Source organism: Ranitomeya imitator, chromosome 5 (assembly GCF_032444005.1).
Source record: "Ranitomeya imitator isolate aRanImi1 chromosome 5, aRanImi1.pri, whole genome shotgun sequence".
NCBI lineage: Eukaryota > Metazoa > Chordata > Amphibia > Anura > Dendrobatidae > Ranitomeya > Ranitomeya imitator.
In genome coordinates, this window is record NC_091286.1 from 394684331 (window position 1) to 394708215 (window position 23885).

Sequence of the window (23885 nt, forward strand, 5' to 3'; positions counted from 1 at the left end):
AAGCATTGTTTTCTCTTGAGCTGTAAGTGGAAATGAAGCTTTTCTGAGCCATTAATAAGCTAAGAGCTATACAATACTGTAAGTCAAAAGTGCAGATATTGCCCATAATACATAGTGTCCAGAGTGAATTGTGTCCCTTCTGTAATATATATATATATATATATATATATATACATATATATATATATATATATATATATAGTACAGACCAAAAGGTTGGACACACCCTCTCATTTAAATTTTTCTGTATTTTCACGACTATGAAAATTGTACATTCACACTGAAGGTATCAAAACTATGGCTTAACACATGTGGAATTATATACTTAACAAAAAAAGTGTGAAACAACTGAAATTATGTCTTAAATTCTATGTTCTTGAAAGTAGCCTCCTTTTGCTTTGATGACTGCTTTGCACACTCTTGGCATTCTCTTGATGAGCTTCAAGAGGTAGTTCCCCGAAATTGTTTTCACTTCACAGGTGTGTCCTGTCAGGTTTAATAAGTGGGATTTCTTGCCTTATAAATGGGGTTGCGACAATCAGTTGTGTTGTGCAGAAGTCTGATGGATACACAGCTGATAGTCCTACTGAATAGACTGTCAGAATTTGTATTATGGCAAGAAAAAAGCAGCTAAGTAAAGAAAAACGAGTGGCCATCATTACTTTAAGAAATGAAGGTCAGTCAGTCTGAAAAATTGGGAAAACATTGAAAGTGTCCCCAAGTGCAGTGGCAAAAACCATCAAGCGCTACAAAGAAACGGGATCACATGAGGACCGCCCCAGGAAAGGAAGACCAAGAGTCACCTCTGCTTCTGAGGATAAGTTTATCCGAGTCACCAGCCTCAGAAATCAAAGGTTAACAGCAGCTCAGATTAGAGACCAGGTCAATGACACACAGAGTTCTAGCAGCAGACACATCTCTACAACAACTGTTAAGAGGAGACTTTGTGCAGCAGGCCTTCATAGTAAAATAGCTGCTAATAAACCACTGCTTAGGACAGGCAACAAGAAGAAGAGACTTGTTTGGGCTAAAGAACACAAGGAATGGACATTAGACCAGTGGAAATCTGTGCTTTGGTCTGATGAGTCCAAATTTGAGATCTTTGGTTCCAACAACCGTGTCTTTGTGCGATGCAGAAAAGGTGAACGGATGGACTCTACATGCCTGGCTCCCACCGTGAAGCATGGAGGAGGAGGTGTGATGTGTGGGGGTGCTTTGCTGGTGACACTGTTGGGGATTTATTCAAAATTGAAGGCATAGTGAACCAGCATGTCTACCACAGCATCTTGTTGCAGCATGCTATTCCATCCGGTTTGCGTTTAGTTGGACCATCATTTATTTTTCAACAGGACAATGACCCCAAGCACACCTCCAGGCTGTGTAAGGGCTATTTGACCAAGAAAGAGAGTGATGGGGTGCTACGCCAGATGACCTGGCCTCCAGTCACCAGACCTGAACCCAATCGAGCTGAACCGCAGAGTGAAGGCAAAAGAGCCAACAAGTGCTAAGCAACTCTGGGAACTCCTTCAAGATTGTTGGAAGACCATTCCTGGTGACTACTTCTTGAACCTCATCAAGAGAATGCTAAGAGTGTGCAAAGCAGTCATCAAAGCAAACGGTGGCTATTTTGAAGAATATGGAATATGAGACATATTTTCAGTTGTTTCACACTTTTTTGTTAAGCATATCATTCCACATGTGTTAATTCATAGTTTTGGTGCCTTCAGTATGAATGTACAATTTTCATAGTCATGAAAATACAGAAAAATCTTTACATGAGAAGGTGTGTCCAAACTTTTGGTCTGTGCTGTATATATATATATATATATATATATATATATATATATATATATATATATATATATATAAAGAACAGTAGTGTGATATTAGTAATGGAAGGTATCTACAGCATCTAACATTTAACCCCTTCATCCCCAGGCAATTTTCGGGTTTTTTGTTTTTATTCAGCTTAATTTTTTTCCTCCCCTTCATTCAAGAGCCATGGCATTTTTATTTTCCTGTCAATGTTAATAAATGAAGGCTTATTTTTTGTGGTATGAGTTGTACTTTTGAATAACACAACAGGAAGATCACAATGACAGGCACAGAGACCATCAGCATAAACCCGATTGTCATAACAACCCGTCAGAGCCTTGCGATCATGTAAAAGGGACACCGATGGGTGGGATCAATGACACACTTTCTGGCTGGCACATGCCAAATCCCACTGTCGGTGATTGACAGCAGGATTTAACAGGTTAACAGCTGTGAGCAGAGCATTCCTCCACCTTCGGCTGTTAAATACACATGATGACTAGGGATGAGCGAGTAGTGGAATATTCAGACACGCTATACTCGTAATGGGTAGGTCCTAATACTCGGGTACTCGTAACGAGTAGCGAGTCCAATGCAAGTCAATGGCTGCGAGAAAAAAATTGCACAGCACATGCACCATGCGAGTGCTGTCCGATTTTTATGCACCCGTGTCCTTTCAAAAGCTGGTATTTCATATACACATAGAATAGGCATGTGTGTATATATATATATGTATTTGTCAGTGACACATATATATATATCTTTATATTGCATAGAGATATAGAAAGAAGATTAGCCAGTAATTCATTTGTCGGCTTCTGTAAAATCAATGCAGGAGCCGACAGGATAGGAGACAAGGTTTACATACAGTAATTCCATGCAGAATAGTTTGATATATAGATGTGTGTGAACAATACAATTAGTATTGTGTATGTGCAAATTATAGGAATTGTATGTATTTAATAAAATAATCTTTTCAGGGAAAAAATGGCATGGGCTCCCACGCAATTTTCTGTGCCAGAGAGGGAAAGCCAGTGACTGGGGGCCAATGTTTATAGCTTAAGAAGGGATTAATACCAATGGATCTTCCCAGGCTAAGAATCTCAGCCCGCAGATGTATATTTAGCCTTTACTGGCTAAAAAAATAGGGGGTCCCCCAAAAAATTATGTGGAGCCCCTCTTTAATTAAAAGCCAGAAAAGGCTATGCAGACAGCTGCTGGCTGATATTCATAGCCTAGGAAGGGACCATGGTTATTGGCCCCCCAGCTACAAATACCAGCTCACAGCTGCCCCAAAAATGGCACATCTGCAAGTTGAGCCAATTCCGGCACTGAGCCTCTCTCCTCCCACTGCCCTGTATTGGTGGCATACAGTGTAATAGGGGGTTAATGTCACCTTTGTATTGTAAGGTGACATCAAACTGGCTAAGCAATGGAGAGGTGTCAATAAGGCACCTATCCATTACTAATCTTATAGCTATTAATGGGTTAAAAAAGACACAGCCAGAAAAAAAGTATTTTAATGAAATAAAACAATAAACACAGTTTGCCATCTTTATTGTTCTCCTAATCCATGCGACACCCAAGATCTTCTGTAAAAAATAAAAAATAAATACAATATACCATACCTGTCCGGCGTTCAGTCCTACACTGTAATAATCCATATCTGGGAGATATATAGTTTACAACCAGGAGCGGTGCTATTGCAACCGACTAGGCTGTAAACTACTGATGAATGAATGAGAAGCTGCTGGAGCAGCATCAGTGACTAGCGTGACATCACTGATGCTGCGCACCCTCATAGCCTGACGTGCAGTGAACTCTGGACCGTGGGAAAATGTACTAGCATCAATCCCACAAACATTACACCACTTGCCACTGCTACATGGCAAATGGGAAGAGCATGGCAAAATGTCAGATAGGTGCATCTCACAGATGCATCCTTTCTGGGCAACTGTGGGCTGCTGTCTTTAGGCTGGGGGGCCTATATCAATGGCCCCTTACCAGTGTGAGAATAGCAGCACCCAGCTGTGAGCTTTAGCAAGGCTAGTTGTCAAAAATGTGGGGGATCCTATGCCATTTTTAAATTATTTATTTAAATATTTAAAAAAACAGCGTGGGGACCACTCTATTCTTGATAACCAACCCTGCAAAGCTGACAGCTAAGGGTTGCAGCCCCCAGCTGTTAGTTTTGTCTGGCTGGTTACAGAAAATAGAAGGGAACCCATGTCAGGTTTTTCATTCATTTATTTCCTTAGGTCAAATGCGGCAGCTGTGGAATACCCCGATCATCCGCACCAACTGTCACTGTTATTACCGGCAGCATGTGTCGGATGATGTGGTAAAAGTCCCAAAAGCCCCACCTGCTGTCGCTCAGACTTTAATATATCGCTCATCATTCTCCTCTGCTCGCCGGCAGAGTTGGACAGAATGATGAGAGTCGGCTTCAGCACCTGCCGCCAGGGAACAGCGCTTATTGTAGTGCTTGTTCCCCGGCAGCTGTCCGTGTGGTACTGATGCGGCAAACGGGTGGCCCACGTTTACCACACGAGTACCGCACGTAGTACACACACAGACACATGGACACAGATATCTCCGGTACTGGTTTTTCTGGTACTGGAAATATGAGAATGTGTGAAATCGGCCTTGGTGTGAACCTGCATCAAAGGCAGGGACATGACATATGAAGGAAAACTAAGTCATATGTTGTGAAGGGGTTAAAGGCATCCTGTCATCTCCCAAAATGCTATTAAATATATGAGGATTAGTATGCAGGTAAACAGCATTCTAAGGCTGCCAAGGAGCTGCATAGAAAGTGTGGCTGCTGGGAGAAAATGAAGTTCCCGACAGCCTCCAGCTTTTAGTGATAGAGGCACGGCCGGCACAACTTCGGTTGCCACTCGGTAATTTACTGAGCGATGGCTGAAAGCACTCCCTGGCACATTGCAGAGTCATGTCAGTCAATGTGTGGAGGTGTGCTTTTAACCAACACTCACAAAATTCTCAGTGTTGTCTGATGCTGATCTATCTGCCCATTTGACTGAAAGCAAAAGGCATCTGGAAGGAATAAAGTGAATTTCTTCTTGGCAGCATTCAGGAAGCTTTAGAATTCCATCAGCCTGCAGACAAGCCCATGTCTGCAGGATCTTAGCATTTGGAGACATGACAGGTTCCCCTTATGATACTACAAATATTGCATCTACAGGTTTGGCAAGGAACAGTACACTTTATAGCTCTGCCAATTCAGGACAACTCTTGAGATCTTGAAAAAGAGACTAATATTGTAAGATTGTAACCTAGATAATATGTCAACATTAGCAGAGTTTACTGGATCATTGGTGTGAAAAATATCTATACTTTTAATGTCTTTCTTATTAATAAACTGTCTATTTTAACTAAATATCTGCCCTGACATATATATTGTTTCAATCATGGATATTAATGTTGAGATAACAACAAAGACAGTTACTGAGAGGTCGTGCAAGTGGTTACATTTAGGTCTCAGTTACCAAGAAATTTCTGAAAATATGCATGTAAAGGTGAATTATAACTACGCACTGAAAACACATGAGGATTGTTGAGGCAGAATAGCATTTATAAATATTAAAATGTATTTTAGCTTAACAATGGATCCCCCAAGTGTAACCAAAATTAGTCATTATTACATACTTGAAGTTAAAGCTGTAGCTGTCAGGTGTCACATAGTTGGCGGTTTCATTTTTTCCTTCTTTTACCTGTACACTTGATCACGACTTTCAATAAGGTCACTACATGAGGGAAAACATTGAAATCAAGACATTTTTTTTAATGAGAAAAGTATTGAAACTTTAATAACGGTAATTCTTTCTTAGCAACTTTTTCAGGCATTGGTAAGAATTAGGACCTTTCAGCTTACTAAAGCCTAATACTGTTGCACTCGGTGTAATGAATGGGAATAACCCTATTTCAGAATGTTACAAATATATTTTAATTAAGAATAAAATAGAAAAATGTCTTAACAAACAATTTTAGGCACGTGCAATAAAGTGACACGGGCCAGTGAAAATAGGTACAAATACAGCGCAATGCATACAAAATATCAGTCAACTATACAAAGGGCCGTTCAAAAAGTTACTGCGTGTGATATGAAGGATGCGGAATCATTTTGTAACGGATGAAATTTGTGAAGCATTTACAAAAAATATTGAATTCTTAATGGATTTGATTCTCAAAAATACAGAGAAATAGCAGTCAGCCACTGTAGTTGCCATTTTAATATATTTTTTGAGTGCTGGGCGGGGATTATAGCATAATACATATTAACACATTGACCTCTGACGTCATTATACTGGGCAGCCTGCATGAAGCCAGTCAGTGAATATCTCCTGAAGATATTACTGAGATGCCATTGGAACGTCCCTAGGACACTATCATATAATATGATAGAATTTTTATTAATTGGGGTACGTATAAATTAGTAGCGCTGAAAGAATAAACTCAGCTACTGAAATATGGGCAGCGGCCAATGCGTTAAATACTCACCTTTCCTATGTCTGCCCTTCACTAAACTCAACTTCATTTTAATTCAAAAGGACTTTGGTACAACTGTACATCACATGGCAAGCAAAGCAACTATACAGGGTGAACATGGATGCACGAGAAATACAAAATTAGCACTACAACATGTGGTCTAAGGACTATTGGGTGTTTTGGCAGTTGAAACTCCATGAATAAAAAGTAATGTAATAGTTAAGTGAAATCACATCACATATAATAATAGACCATTAAACCCATGCCACTTCCTGGAATTACATACACTAAGCTGCCTTTTATCCTCTTGACTTGTAGATCTCAAGAATATGGTTTGTAGAAAGCATTTAAATATAATAAAAACTTTTGAAGTGTGATAATAGAGCAAAATTGTCCTGTAATTTAAAATATTTTCCAATATTAAGAGATATAAGTTGTGTCCACTTGACAGGAGAAAAGCAAATAATGAAATATCGCCATTAAACCTCAATAATGCATTTTGGGATCAGTCTAAGACCATTATGTCCTATTCTTTATCATTGTTCTAAAATTCTGCCCTGATTGAATTTACACACATCTTCAAGACAAGCAAAGCTATTTTTACTAGCACTTCACATTTGCCAAAGCAATCTAATTTGTGCCCCTCTCAACCTGTTGATTGGTAAACATTTTCCTGAAAAATAGAAAATTCTAAATATATTAGTATAATAAATGATAATTGTCTGGCTTCGATCACGGCCCATATGATGTATTTAATGCTGAATCTGTAGGCTGTAAATAATTGAGCGCTGTCTGCATACGAAATCTCTTCTATTTTATTTTTAGCAACTTCCCGATAGTAACAATAATTATGTTTTTCTCATTGATCATTCAGTTAAGGGAAGTGGTAAAGTTCATTGTCTGCAGCTTGGTGAGAAGGTCTATAATTTTACTGCCCGTCAGAAAGCATCCATTGTGAAATTTGGAAACATTCCTAGATTCTGTTATTCTGAATAACATGTCTCTTTTTTTACTACCTTTTACTTTGAAATGTAATTCGGTCATAAAGAGAAAGATGGCAGATAGAAAGGCAAAATTAGTTTTATCCCAAATCTGTGATTTATATGTCCAAAACAATCACCCTGTCTGTAGTTAAAAGTATAAGATATATAATTTGCATAATAAGCAGCAGCAGCGTATGCATCATCCAGTGACTATTTATTTATATCATTGCTGTAAGTCAGGGGATCCCAGCATATACCTTGTTATTTATTAGCATGATAATGCAGGGTTAATAAATGTGTATATTGTATAAATAGAATAACTAGAATAAATTGGTCTGGTGGTCTGGAAATACTTATATGTGTTTATAGAAAGAAATATATATATATATATATATATATATATATACAGTGGGGCAAAAAAGTATTTAGCCAGTCAGCAATAGTGCAAGTTCCACCACTTAAAAAGATGAGAGACGTCTGTAATTTACATCATAGGTAGACCTCAACTATGGGAGACAAACTGAGAAAAAAAAATCCAGAAAATCACATTGTCTGTTTATTTAACATTTTATTTGCATATTATGGTGGAAAATAAGTATTTGGTCAGAAACAAAATTTCATCTCAATACTTTGTAATATATCCTTTGTTGGCAATGACAGAGGTCAAACGTTTTCTGTAAGTCTTCACAAAGTTGCCACACACTGTTGTTGGTATGTTGGCCCATTCCTCCATGCAGATCTCCTCTAGAGCAGTGATGTTTTTGGCTTTTCGCTTGGCAACACGGACTTTCAACTCCCTCCAAAGGTTTTCTATAGGGTTGAGATCTGGAGACTGGCTAGGCCACTCTAGGACCTTGAAGTGCTTCTTACGAAGCCACTCCTTCATTGCCCTGGCGGTGTGCTTTGGATCATTGTCATGTTGAAAGACCCAGCCACGTTTCATCTTCAATGCCCTTGCTGATGGAAGGAGGTTTGCACTCAAAATCTCACGATACATGGCCCCATTTATTCTTTCATGTACCCGGATCAGTCATCCTGGCCCCTTTGCAGAGAAACAGCCCCAAAGCATGATGTTTCCACCACCATGCTTTACAGTAGGTATGGTGTTTGATGGATGCAACTCAGTATTCTTTTTCCTCCATACACGACAAGTTGTGTTTCTACCAAACAGTTCCAGTTTGGTTTCATCAGACCATAGGACATTCTCCCAAAACTCCTCTGGATCATCCAAATGCTCTCTAGCAAACTTCAGACGGGCCCGGACATGTACTGGCTTAAGCAGTGGGACACGTCTGGCACTGCAGGATCTGAGTCCATGGTGGCGTAGTGTGTTACTTATGGTAGGCCTTGTTACATTGGTCCCAGCTCTCTGCAGTTCATTCACTAGGTCCCCCCGCGTGGTTCTGGGATTTTTGCTCACCGTTCTTGTGATCATTCTGACCCCACGGGGTGGGATTTTGCGTGGAGCCCCAGATCGAGGGAGATTATCAGTGGTCTTGTATGTCTTCCATTTTCTAATTATTGCTCTCACTGTTGATTTCTTCACTCCAAGCTGGTTGGCTATTGCAGATTCAGTCTTCCCAGCCTGGTGCAGGGCTACAATTTTGTTTCTGGTGTCCTTTGACAGCTCTTTGGTCTTCACCATAGTGGAGTTTGGAGTCAGACTGTTTGAGGGTGTGCACAGGTGTCTTTTTATACTGATAACAAGTTTAAACAGGTGCCATTACTACAGGTAATGAGTGGAGGAAAGAGGAGACTCTTAAAGAAGAAGTTACAGGTCTGTGAGAGCCAGAAATCTTGATTGTTTGTTTCTGACCAAATACTTATTTTCCACCATAATATGCAAATAAAATGTTAAAAAAACAGACAATGTGATTTTCTGGATTTTTTTTTCTCAGTTTGTCTCCCATAGTTGAGGTCTACCTATGATGTAAATTACAGACGCCTCTCATCTTTTTAAGTGGTGCAACTTGCACTATTGCTGACTGACTAAATACTTTTTTGCCCCACTGTATATATATATATATATATATATATATTAACATGATTACCATTTTCCTATTGAATTTATTTATACAAGCAAATTAAATAATAAAATGCACATTATACATGTGATCATGCTGCAGAGCAGACACTGCTACCGGTGCCTGCCTGCTGAAGGTGATTTTTTTTTCACTTTTTTTACCATATTTGATATTCATTATTAGTAGTGATGAGCGAGTGTACTCGTTGCTCGGGTGACCTCCGAGTATTTATGACTGCTCGGAGATTTAGTTTTCATAGCGGCAGCTGAATGATTGACAGCTAGTAGCCAGGATGAGTACATGTGGGGGTTGCCTGGTTGCTAGGGAATCCCCACATGTAATCAATCAGGCTAGTAGCTGTAAATCATTCAGCTGCCGCGATGAAAACTAAATCTCTGAGCAATCATACTTGGAAGTCACCCGAGCGTGCTCGGGAAAACCCGAGCAATGAGTACACTCGCTCATCACTGTTCATTATGTAAAATAGGGGCAGGTCACTGAGGGATCAGTGACCTGTCAGAAGCCAAACAGATGAATAACCAATCAGAACACCACATGACAATCCCCCTCCCACAGGCCGCCCCAGAGCATGAGCATATCATTCACTCAAAACTGAAAATAAAGATTAAACAACAACCACAAGATGGATTTCATCAACCTAGGTATCATTTTAATCAGTATAACAGGTTAGTCAGCACAATCCTGCTGACTGGTTCCCTTTAATGAGGAATGTGTTGGACTAATTCATTAAGAACATAATTGCCACCTAATTCATTAAGAATGAATGAGGCATCTTCTAAAAATGGCATGAGCTTGCTCACAACTCGCAACAAATCTTAATCCATAGCCATGAGTAGGATTTGTGGTGTAAGGTATGCCACAACTCGTCATTCATCAATTGTGCTTCACCACACCCTGTCTTGCCTCCATTCCACCCCAGCACTGCCCATTTTGATAGAGCTGGACAAAATTGACATGAAAACCTCATATTTTGCAAGCATGCTGTGATTTTTCAAAGTCGCTGGGTAAATAGAAGTCTTAATTTTTTCCCCACAATGAATAGGTAAAAATAGACAATTATTTTGCGTTACTACACAATGGATTAAGTTTGTGCTTGCTATATCTGTAGGTAGATAGGTCAATAGGTTCTATTAGTTTGATACTGTATATTAAACTGATTGGTCTATCCATTGCAATGTCTGATAAACTTTTTATCGTCAATCTCTTGTAGCACAATGTCCAGCAAATGACATTCGCCAGGAATCATCTGGAGTGATCCTTAGCCCTGGTTATCCAGAGAATTATCCTAACTCTCAGACTTGTTCATGGGGTATTAAGGTTGATCCAGGCTATAACATTTCAATATTTGTTGATACATTTCAAAGTGAAAAGCAGTTTGATGAACTAGAGATATTTGATGGTAAGAAAATTAATATACACACAAAAGAAAATTATTTTTGCTGTAGCTTATTATGCAGGTATTGTAGATTGTATGCATAAATGCATCCATAATACAGTGAAGATTAAATAAGTGAAGATACACTTTAGCTGATTTGAAAGAAAAAAATGGAAAAATAATTGGAACTACAATATTGTGTTTCATAGAAGTGTCCTATAAAATGTTATGATGCCTACATGTGCAGAATTTCATGACAAAAATGTCAGTATAACACTAAATCTTCTAAAATATTGTTAATCTATGGCAATTATATTTAGTAGAAAATATAAAAATATTAAGAAGGCATAACATGTATTTATATTTTATCACTCTTTTTAAAGGGCCATCTGGACAAAGTTCTCTCATTGTGGCTTTAAGTGGCAATCTAACTGGGCAACACAATTTTACAAGTAAAAGCAATAATATTTTTCTTCGCTGGTCAACAGATCATGCTACAAGTAAAAAAGGCTTCAAGATTCGATATTCAGGTTTGTAAATACACAGATAATATACAGGAATTTGTATTTTGATTATTTTTGTTAGAATGTATATTATGAGTCTCTTGGATTTTTATTGAGTTTCAATATACCAAATTCATTGAAATCAAAGAGCAAATAGGCTTCTTCATTAATGCTTAAGACAACTTTATATTTTGTGGGGGGGTTTTCATTGTGTAAAGTCTACATAGAAAAGTAAAAAACAGAAAAATTAATAGAATGTGCAAACGTTTCATAAACACTGTGGAATTGAAAACAATTAGAACAAAATTATTGTGAATGTATTTGTATTGTTTTTTTATTGCATATGTATTTTTTTCTGGTGTATACATAGTCCTACATGGCCAAACTTATCAATGTAACATTCACTCAAAAAAGTTTTTATTTATTCAGACCTGAGAAGTGGCACTCTGCTTCCCTTTCATAACTGTCCATATTAAAGAGGAGCTTGAGCTATGAATATCTATATACTCTTGGCATTCTCTTCATGAGCTTCAAAAGGTAGTCACTGGGAATGGTCTTCTAACAATCATGAAGGAGTTCCCAGAGATGCTTAGCACTTGTTGGCCCTTTTGCCTTCACTCTGTGGTCCAGCTCACCCCAAACCATCTTGATTGGGTTCAGGTCTGGTGACTGTGGAGGCCAGGTCATCTGGCGTAGCACCCATCACTCTCCTTCTTGGTCAAATAGCCCTCACACAGCCTGGAGGTGTGTTTAACATCATTGTCATGTTGAAAAATAAATGATGGTCCAACTAAACACAAAGCAGATGGAATAGCAAGCCGCTGCAAGATGCTGTTGTAGCCATGCTGGTTCAGTATGCGTTCAGTTTTGAATAAATCCCCAACAGTGTCACCAGCAAAGCACCCCCACACCATCACACCTCCTCCTCCATGCTTCACGGTGAGAACCAGGCATATAGAGTCCATCCGTTCACCTTTTCTGCATCGCACAAAGACACGGTGGTTGGAACCAAAGATCTCAAATTTGGACTCATCAGGAGTAGGCCGATGCGTCAGGTCCCGGGCTGGTAGGAGCAGGTGTTCGGCGGTGCAAGATTTCCACCAACATTTTATGAAAGCCCACACCCCCCTCACTTTCCTTCTTGGTGATGAGATCTCAGTCCACACATGCATCGCCATTTTCCTGAAGTTCACCTCATTGAAAACCATAGAATTTGAGGGGACTCGAGGCTTTCACAAAATCCACTGATTAATACCCTTTCCTACCAGCATGGGACCCACAGCATCATCCAACTCCTGCTTCTGCCACATCCACTGCTGGCAGCTTCCTGCACCAATGACCCTGACTCCTGGGACCCCATTCCACCGTAGCCACAAGCCCCAGCAAGCTGCTACTGTAAAAACAGATTATGTGAAGCACCATCATTCTATTAAAAAATGTTTTCATAATTCACTCCCCCAAATTTGGGGTGCATCTTACAATCTGGTGCATCTTATAATTTGCAAAATGCGGTATGTATGAATATATATATATATATATATATAGATATATATATCTATATATATATATATATCTATATATATATATAGATATATATGAGCGAGCCTCTTTAGTTCCTACTTGAATTAAAAAATGTTATAGGTTTAATTTCAGGTAACATAACGTATTATAAAAGTAGTACAAACATATAAAAATGATTATCACAAGAATTCCTGTGCCATTCCCATCTAAGCACTAGAGTGTTTTACATAATTACTGAGTAGGATCTAGAGCAGGGTTTTCCAACCTGTGGCTCAAAAGCCAAATGTGACTGGTGGGCTTATATGTGGCTAACGGATGTCAGATAACTTGATGCATTAGCTAGCAAACAAATATGAAGAGCAGGAGTCCAACTACTGTTTTTTTCTTTCCTGCCCTGCATATCTTGATGCTCACATACTGGGTGATGGGGGGATAAATATGATAAGCTGGAGATAGGATGATGCTGCCTGTCAGAGAATGATCTTGATCTTCAATGCAGTATCGTAGTATGCTTGTTTTAGAATTAAAATTCTGAATAGGGATAAAATGGGAACCCCTGGATGGAAGTATTCTGCCTATACGAGAGGGAGCACAAGGTCTCAATGTGCTTTTTGTAAGACAGCTTTGGCTGATTTTATACCAAGGGTGTTTACTGCATATGTACAATGTAAAGTTATTTTCTAGCTGACCTGTAATTTTCTTACATCAATATGTGCATATTATTCTATACTTTGGTTAGTAAATCAGCAACATACAGAATTCTTTAACATGTAATTTTATTATTTTCTAGCGGCCTACTGCAGTTTGAACACAGCAATAAATTATGGTGGCATTTTGAACAAGACCGGTATAGAGCTTGGATCAAAAGTTTGCTATTTTTGCAAGCTAGGCTATCAAATGATTGGTAAGAGAAACACAACGTGCATTAGAAATCCTAATGGGATGTATGAATGGGATTCACCAGCACCAATATGTAAAGGTAAGTCATGCATTTTACTTTATAAAAAATAGTGGTATCTGAAATATTCCAAGTTAATGAAAAGAAGAAAACTAAGTGAACTAAACTGTTAAAAGTCCAACAGATTAGTACTGTTGAACACGTTACTACATTTCTTTCTAAAGAAAATAATTACGTTTAAAATCCTTGATTCTATTTAGATTCTTATCCTCTGATGTGTTTCTCAACCATATTCGACTTACCCAACAGTATTAGGATAACAAGCTTAAAAACCCCTTAAAAATAATATTTAACCATCGCCTTAAAGAGGACCTGTCACAAGGGAGTATCCTGTTTTGTGCTTTATATGTCATACTGTCATACAGTTGTACTGTAAACATCTGCGACTTACTATTTATTGCAAATTTTTAAAGTCTTTACCAAGGGTCGATGACGACAGGACCAATAATGTAGAAAAGACTGAAGACAGTTCCCCAAAGAATCTTGTGAGCCATTTCCCTTTGTAAATACCACACAAATTTGCACTTAATAAAAAGTCCCTTATCTCTGAAACCAAATGACAGATTAAAAACAAATATTAACCCCTTCCCAACATGTGCCATAATAGTACTGTGCATGTCGGGTCCCCTGCTTTGATGTAGGCTCCGGCGGTGAGCCCACATCAAAGTCGCGACATGTCAGCTGTTTTGTACAGCTGACATGTGCGCGCAATAGCGGTGGGTGAAATCGCAATTCACCCACCACTATTAACCTGTTAAATGCCACTGTCAAATGCTGACAGCGGCATTTAATCGGCTCTTCCGGCCGTGTGGCCGGAAATGAGCGCATCGCCGACCCCGTCACATGATTGGGGGTGGGCGATGCATCAGGATGGTAACCATAGAGGTCCTTGAGACATCTATGGTTACTGATGCTGGCTGTTGTGAGTTCTGTTTTTGGGCTCCCTCTGGTGGTTACTGATGGTACTGGGTGACTTGTGTTCTCTGCGGTCTCTGGTGTCCACCTGTTCCATCAGGTTATGGGAGTTTCCTATTTAACCTGGCTTTTTTGTCATTTCCTCGCCGGCTATCAATGTAATCAGCGTGTCTTTTTACCTCTGCTCCCTGCGTCTGTTATCTTCAGGACAAGCTAAGTTTTGATTTTCCTGTTCCACGTTTTGCTTAATTTTTGTCTTAGTCCAGCTTGCAGAGATGTGATTCCTTGCTGCTGGTTGCTCTAGTGGGCTGAAATTACTCCTCATGTTCCATGAGTTGGCACATGAGTTCAAGTAATTTTAGGATGGTTTTTTTGAAGGATTTTTCGCTGACCGCGCAGTTCACTTTTGTATCCTCTGCTATCTAGCTTTAGCGGGCCTCATTTTTGCTGATTCTATTTTCATAACTACGTATGTGCTTTCCTCTCATTTCACCGTTATTACATGTAGGGGGCTGCTATTTCTGTGGGGTGTTTCTCTGGAGGCAAGTGAGGTCTGTGTTTCTTCTTATAGAGGAAGTTAATCCTTCGGCTGGCGCGAGACGTCTAGGAATCATCGTAGGCACGTTCCCCGGCTACTGCTAGTTGTGTGTTTAGGTTCAGGATCGCGGTCAGCTCAGGTTCCATCACCCTAGAGCTTGTTTTGTTTTTGTGCTTGTCCTTTTGTGATCCCCTGCCATTGAAATCATGACAGCTGGCCTGCTGTGAGTGCCCCCTGTGGTCGGCGCTCACAGCACACCTGCATTTCAGCTACATAGCAGCGATCTGATGATCGCTGCTATGTAGCAGAGCCAATCGATTTGTGCCAGCTTCTAGCCTCCCATGGTGGCTATTGAAGCATGGCACAAGTTAAAAAAAATGTTTTAAAAAATATGAAAAAATAAAAAAACATAAAAGTTTAAATCACCCCCCTTTCGCCCCATCCAAAATAAAACAATAAAAAAACTACACATATTTGGTATCACTGCGTTCAGAATCACCCAATCTATCAATAAAAAAAGCATTAACCTGATTGCTAAACGGCGTAGTGAGAAAAAAATTCAAAACGCCAGAATTACATTTTGTTCGGTCGCCGCGACATTGCATTAAAATGCAATAACTGGCGATCAAAAGAACGTATCTGCACAAAGATGGTATCATTAAAAACAACAGCTTGGCACACAAAAAATAAGACCTCACCCAACCCCAGATCACGAAAAATGGAGACGCTACAGGTATTGGAAAATTACACATTTTTCTTTTTAGCAAAGTTTTTAATTTTTATTTCACCACTTAGATAAAACATAACCTAGACATTTGTTAGGTGTCTATGAACTTGAAATGACCTGGAGAATCATAATGATAGGTCAGTTTTAGCATTTAGTGAAGCTAGCAAAAAGCCAATCAAAAATCAAGTGTGGGATTGCCCTTTTTTGTAATTTCACCGCACTTGGAATTTTTTCCCCGTTTTCTAGTACAAGACATGGTAAAACCAATGGTGTCGTTCAAAAGTACAACTCGTCTCACAAAAAATTAGACTTCACATGACCATATTGACAGAAAAATAAAAAAGTTATGGCTCTGGGAAGGAGGCGAGCGAAAAACAAAAACGCAAAAACAAAAAGGGCCGCAGCGGGAAGGGGTTAATTTAAAAAAGGCATATTTGGGCAGAAACTGGAATGAATTAAAAGCAAAAACTGTTTTTCTTGAAAGGAGATACCGGCGCTGCCACCATGTCATGTGCACACTTGTTGCAATAAGCGGCCAGTCGTCTGTTAAAGCTTGCTTTCAAATAGATAAAATAAAAAATAAAAAATGCAAACTGTACTATTTGCACCACAAAAAGATAATCTGTAGGAGCTACAATTCACGTAGGATAAGCTACTCCTTGATCCATGGACTGTTCCTTAGAGGATGACATTGCACTGTTCGAGGCAGATCACTTCATTTGGACGGTCAAGTCAAGTGGATTTATCATTTATTATTGGGTTCCTTATTTGTGGTGCCCATAGTGCAGTTTACATTATTTATTTTTTATCTTAAAAGAAAAAATGGCCACTATTGGTCTGGTGACCGGTCCACTGTAAACTGCTACAATTTCTTAAACAGAAATAGAAAACTACGATTCCTGATAGCAAGGCTTCGATGATCATCAGACATCAATTGAATAGTCCAAATTTGATACGTTGGAATATAGAACAGGATTCCTGGATTATTTAAATCCCAGAGAAATTAGATTATGCAGGCTATAGTAATTTATGCACAGAGCCAGAAAAATATTTTGTTAGTGGAGGGAAAGATTTGCTCTTTTGTGGTGTATTGTGTAATGCATTGCAGTTGTGCATGTGCTTCTTCCCTTTGTTCTATCACAACCTGTGGCTGAAGTTAATGAACATTTGTCTTTATTGTGACTATGCTTTAATTAAAATAGTTAAGTGTTTTGTTTTCCCTTTTCAAAAGTGGTTTCATATACTTTTTTCCTACAAATTTACTTTGAAAAAATTATATGACTAAATTATATCACTATTTTATATGACTAGAGGTTTTCTTATTAATCGCTATTTCTGTGTCAAAAATAATAGTTACGGAGACATAATACTGCAGTGAGTATAATAAATGTTTAATTTGCTAAAATTATCTGTAAGCCAGGTGACATTATTCCCAGGCTGTCAGCTACTTCACGTGTACTTATATTGAAGTACTTGAAGATTCACACTAATTGATAGGGTCTCCGAAAGAATTTTTAAGATATGACTTTCAAATCACCTTTCAGTGTTAAATATGCTTCTGGAAAAAGCAGCTAATATTAAGGTACGGTATGTCTCAAAAATTATAATGATGACAAATCTTTCCTAAATAATGAGGAAAATTTAGAATACTAGATCTTTTTTTGTTTGGTAGAGTAAAGAAATATGTTTAAAATGAACAAAACGTTTGTAAGATATTATTGGTACATTCTGTATGTTCAAATTTTATCTAAAACATAAAAAAAATACTATTGTATTCCAGGTTCTCCCTGTAAGTTAAACCTCATCCATACACCCTATAAGTACATTAGAGTGTCATTGAGGGGTTACCTATGAGACAATAATGGCTCCTCCAGTTCATTTGCCACAATATAACATAACATAATCTCATGCAGAAAACATTAATCACTTTCCAGGGAAATAACAGCTGCAGCTCTTTAACTCATTCAAAACTCACCAATTTTTAAATTTTTGCACTTTGATATTTTTTCTCCCTTTCATCCAGGATCTCAAATTTTACTTCTGTATTTGTGTAATATGTTTTTTTAAATATTATTTAATTTATTATACCTAGGGAACTTGAATTTGACATTTTTTTGAATGCTTGTTCTATGTACTGCAGTAAATTACTGATCTCCTATGAGCCCCAAATCAGTCATTTGATGATCTTCAAAGAGCATGAAGATGTTGATCACAGTTGCCTTTAGCCCATTCTTGACTGCGATGGGAACCTAGTGACTCCCCGCTATCTTGTAGCGGGATGGCAAGGGCATCATAACATTTGTGGCTCTATTGCATTTTTCTATACAAACCTGATTAATTGTACACCATTGGTGCACCAGTAGAAATTCATAATGAGCTTAAAGGGAACAAATCATGAACATGCTATTTAAATGCAGACATAGGGTTAATCTGCAATTAATTATCATTACACTGCTGCCTGACTTCCTTATTTAAAGTGGAATTTCTTGGAAAGAAGGAACTTATTTCTTCATAGGAGCTGCCAGCTTTCAGTTATGCGGTCATGCACTGCACAGCTGCAGTCACCACTCACTATACTGGGGACCGTGGCTGTAAGCAGCCCCAGTGGTTTAGTTGACAGCTGGCTCTGCGTGCTGTCAAATTGCAGAGGCAGACTTGCAGCTGCCACTCACAGCATAGTGAGGAGTGCTGTGAGTGATGACTGCATCTGCCTCATGCATGCCCCAGTGACTGAAAGCCGGCAGCTATGGGAAGGAGATAAGTTCATTTTCTTTAAGTAGCTGCACTTTTGGAAAGGCAGCCAGGCAGCATTGTAATGCTAATTACCTGTAGATCAATCATATATATGCAGGTAAATAGTATTTCCCAAGGTGACAAGTTCCCTTTAAAAACTAAATAGTCACATAACAGGGACTTAACACAATATTTAGATATTTATTATATAGTTTCGCCCATAGAATTTTGCCTCATTATCTATTTATCGGTGCGTCAAAGCCACAAATTATCTCTAAATAACACTGATTTTAAAAGCATTTCACGAACTAGGAGAAAAAAAATAAATGGAAAAAGTGCATTAGCATAACCTACCACTTAACATTTGTAATATAGAGAGAAAAGCATAAATAGTCAACAAACTAAAATATTACTGCCTTTAACATCAAATCTGCTCAAATGACCTTTAAATGTAAATCCATATGAACAGAAAACCTCTTGGTGCTGTTGCATTTAGCAGCAAGTATTTCTCAGTCTCGAAGTGGTAACCACCTAATAATATTTAAATTTATGTATATTTAAAAAATAAAAAAAAACATAATGCATAAAACGCTCAGCTTTTATTTATGTTTCCAGCTATATCCTGTGGAATTGCTCAGCCACCTGGAAATGGCACAGTGTCTGGAAATGAGTTTACTTTAGGAAGCAAAGTGATATATGAATGTAATGAAGGCTACAGATTACAATCTAGTCAACAATCAACAGCAGTATGTCAAGAAGATGGATCATGGAGCAATACAGGCAAACCACCTGTTTGTCAGCGTAAGTATAATGGAATGATATTTTTTTTCAACATCCAAATAGCCTGTCATGTCATTTATTCAGAATTCAAGTGAAATGATGGCAAAAAAGGTTGTCAAACCGCAAAGGAACACTGCTCCATATTTAATAAGCGTTGCTCCATCATTATTCGCGGCTGTCAGATATGTTTTAAGTAATTAATATGGAATATAGTTACATATTCTGCTATAATCTACAATTAGATGACCACATTTAGGGATATACTGAGTAAAGGTTCTATATATGCCTTCTTGGATTCTCATTCACTGATTCACAAAGAGAATGGAATACCCCATAATGTCTGGTAAGTGAGGGTCTGACATCTGGGACATTTTAGAAGAAAGCGTCCTAAGGCTATGTTCACACGTTGCAGATTGGTGTGTGGATTTTTCTGCACTGTTTTTGCAAAATCCACATGTAAACAGCACTGCGGATTACCCGCTGATTTACCGTGGTTTTTGTGCGTTTTTTGTGCGGATTCCACCTGCGGTTTTAAATCTGCGTATTCCTATTGAGGAGCAGGTGTAAACCGCTGCGAAAACCACACAAAGAGTTAACATGCTGCAGAAAAAACACCGCAGCATTTCCGCGCGTTTATTTCCACAGCATGTGAACTGTGGATTTTGTTTTCCATATGTTTACATGGTACTGTACAACGCATGGAAAACAGCTGTAGATCCGCAGCGTCAAATCCGCTGCGGATCCTCAGCAAAATCCGCAACGTATGCACATAGCCTAACTCTTGTGCGATAGCAGCTGGGATGTGGTGGCTATAAAGACTAGGAGAAGCATTAATAGTAGAGAGGACAGCGCTGAGGCTTTGGAGCACTGGGGTCATGGATTCAAATCCCAACAAGGACAACATCTGCAAAGAGTTTGTATGCTGTGTGAGGGTTTCCTCTGGGTATTCCATTTTCCTTATTATATACGCATAGGGAATTTAAAATGTGTGCCCCAGTGGACACCGTGATGATGTCGGAAGAGCACTGCCCAATGAAAGGCGCTATATTACCAATAAATAAATGCAATGTTGATATGATAATTATTAAAAAATAGTTTTCCAGATCTAAACATCTCCTTTTTCAAGTAAAAAATACTTTTGATTTTTTAGATGATATTTTTGAACTGGTTCTGCATTATTAAGAACTTAAATGGCAAGTAACAGAAAAATTGAGTTGTAAGTTTACAGTAAACTTTATACTATTCAAATTCTCTCTCCCTTGCCATTACTATGCCTAAGTTCACTTTTCTTATTATGACTAGTAACCTTTCATGCAATCATGTCATGTAAACACGTTTTACATTGGCTTCCACTGATCTATATGTCGCTATGTAGGAAAGGTCATTAAAGAAGCTCTTCTCCCATCAAAGTTTATATTCTCTTAATACTTTGTAATCATTTTATTACACAGCACTGTGCACTTACAATTGCTTGTTTTGCCTTTCCACTCAACTAATTATTCTCTTATCTCTGATCTATGTAGAAGCATTGTTCCTGCATTTATCAATCCCCACTTCAACTCCGGACTCAGCTGCCCCCTTCTCCCCCTGCCAGGGACATTTCCAGTGTCACATGTGTCATACAGTGAAAATTGACCTTATGTTTCCACATAGAGCTTAGAAGGATTCAGCAAGTCAATTTTTAATCATGTGATGTCATAGACCTAATGGAAAACAGAAAAAAATAACCAGGTAGAAAGGCAAAATGAGCAATTGTAAGTGCACAGTGCTATATAAAATGATGACTGCAATGGATTAAGATGACAAAAACTTTGATTGGAGTGTGTCTTTAGTTAGCATAGCTGGGAACTCTTTCCATCTGAAACCCCAATTTCAAACTCATCTCTTTTAAAGCTGATAAAAAATGTCCATATATTATTTTATATCAGAATGTAGAGCTAAAGGAAAAAGCATAGTAATTATGTATTTTTTAATAGAACAACTGTAAAGTTTTTAAGTGTTTATGTTGTTTTTTTGTTGGTTGTCACTTTTCAATTTGTTTTTAAGATATTGACCACAAATATCATTTAGTCAGAGATCAATCTTAATTAATAACTCCTTATTGAACTGTGTTGTACACTTTCATGAGAGATCACATGCAGGTTGTATAAAGTGAGATCAGGAACTGAGCCTACTCTCACCTGGGCTTATGCTCAATGTGTTACATAGCCAACATTTGCTTCAAAAGCTGTGAATGGAGCTCTGATCACTGCTATTTAACTATTTACTTATCAATGTCAATTAATGTAAGCAGCATTTAAATAGCTTGTTTGTCCACGTGCACATTAGCTGTTGCTAACTGCTCATTTACTCATATGGTTTGAGATAAAAATGCTCTCTAATGCTACATTCCCAAGATGAGCTTTGTTTTGTTTTTTACATTGCATATTTTTTTTTTTAAATAATGGTACCCTATTTTACTTAATGGGTTGAGAAATGATGCAGAAAATCTGCAACATCAAAACCTCACCAAAAGCTCATTGGGCAAACGTGGCCTAAAGGCCCCGTCACACATAGCGAGATCGCTAGTGAGATGGCTGCTGAGTCACAAGTTTTGTGACGCAACAGCGATCTCAGTAGCGATCTCGCTATGTGTGACACGTAGCAGCGATCAGGCCCCTGCTGTGAGATCGCTGGTCGTGTCGGAATGGCCTGGGCCATTTTTTGATCGTTGAGGTCCCGCTGACATCGCTGAATCGGCGTGTGTGACGCCGATTCAGCGATGTCTTCACTGGTAACCAGTGTAAACATCGGGTTACTAAGTGCAGGGCCACGCTTTGTAACCCGATGTTTACCCTGGTTACAATCGTTAAAGTAAAAAAAACAAACGCTACATACTTACCTACCACTGTCTGTCCCCGGCGCTGGGCTTCTCTGCTCTGGCTGTGAGCGGCTGGCAGCCGGAAAGCAGAGCACAGCGGTGACGTCACCGCTCTGCTTTCCGGCCGCTGTGCTCACAGCCAGAGCAGAGAAGCCCAGCGCCGGGGACAGACAGCGGTAGGTAAGTATGTAGCGTTTGTTTTTTTTTACTTTAACGATGGTAACCAGGGTAAACATCGGGTTACTAAGCGCGGCCCTGTGCTTAGTAACCCGATGTTTACCCTGGTTACCCGGGGGCTTCGGCATTGTTGAAGACAGTTTCAATGATGCCGAAGTCTTTCCCCTGATCGTTGGTCGCTGGAGAGCTGTCTGTGTGACAGCTCTCCAGCGACCAAACAGCGACGCTGCAGCGATCCGGATCGTTGTCGGTATCGCTGCAGCGTCGCTAAGTGTGACGGTACCTTAAGGCCATATTCCCACCTCTTGGTCAGTATTTTACACCAGTATTTGTAAGTCAAAATCAGGAGTGGAACAATCAGTGGAAATGTATCATCGAAAAGCGTCACCACTTCTGTACTTATCTCCCACTCCTGGCTTTGGCTTTTAAAATAATGACCAAATACTGAGCGCGTTAACTAATTAAAATTTTTAAATAATTTCCTCATCTTACTTGCCTCATGTGAAATACTTAGCTCTTCTACTTTAAATGTGTTGGAGAATTCGAATGGCTAAATATTTTTCTCCCAATTGAAAAAGCAGAATTGAGCATAATATATTTTGTAAGAAAATACATACTGTTACCATCCCTGATTATTTTATCAGAGATGATTGATCAAATTCACTAAATTCTGTGTTCTTATTGAGATTGCAATACTGTAAAAACTGGAATGCCTTCAAAAGAGGTATTTATCATAGTTATTTTCTGAGGCTTCAGTGATCAGAGCCTTACAGAAAAGAGAGACAATTACGAGGCCTTGACAGTTTAATTTACTTTTTACTTTTAAAGGGAGGGTTAAGCGGGGGATTTGAACATTTATATTGATTAAAGGCTCTATATTATGATAGTATCTTGGGAACTCCTAATTAATACATCTTAGGTTCATCTTCTGGTTTACACAAACATGACATTGTATTGCTCTGAAGTCACAGTCTCAAGGATTTGTTGTAATGATTTGAACTTGTTCAAAGATTTATGTGACTTATATCGCTACTGTATATGGCTTTCAATTACTGTCAAGTGGTAGTGAGGAGTTTGCTTCAGATAAAGTTAAGCCCCGGTTTGGTCAACTGATCTGAATTTAATTGCATAAGAAAGAGCTTTTAACATGTACTTAGTGGTATGAGCAAATACTGGATTTGTAATAATTTTTAATTTACTTAAAAGAATTTTCCCAAGAACAAGGCTAATTTTAAAGTTGATTTTAATCAACACCTCTTGGAATAATTATAATTTCCACAACTGGATGTATTTAAAAAAATGTTCTTGAGCTGAGATCATCTTAAATATGTACCCCTGATATGTTTTGTGCAATCGCTGTGTCTGATCGTGCAGGAACATGGTTTGATCATACCACAGCTCCTTCGAAGGTGGGGAAGTAAAAGAGCGTATACAGACTTTACAGCA

The 23885-nt window shown here is 38.6% G+C and overlaps 1 protein-coding gene across 1 annotated transcript in view; it reads left to right on the plus strand.

Moving 5' to 3' along the window:
- Positions 1–23885, plus strand: part of CSMD1 (CUB and Sushi multiple domains 1) — a 3308788-nt gene that overhangs the window by 2990598 nt on the left and 294305 nt on the right. The window contains exons 47-50 of the mRNA XM_069726899.1: positions 10563–10751; positions 11111–11257; positions 13542–13730; positions 19238–19423. Of these exons, the coding sequence (XP_069583000.1) occupies positions 10563–10751; positions 11111–11257; positions 13542–13730; positions 19238–19423 (711 nt within the window). The remainder of the gene's footprint in view (positions 1–10562; positions 10752–11110; positions 11258–13541; positions 13731–19237; positions 19424–23885) is intronic.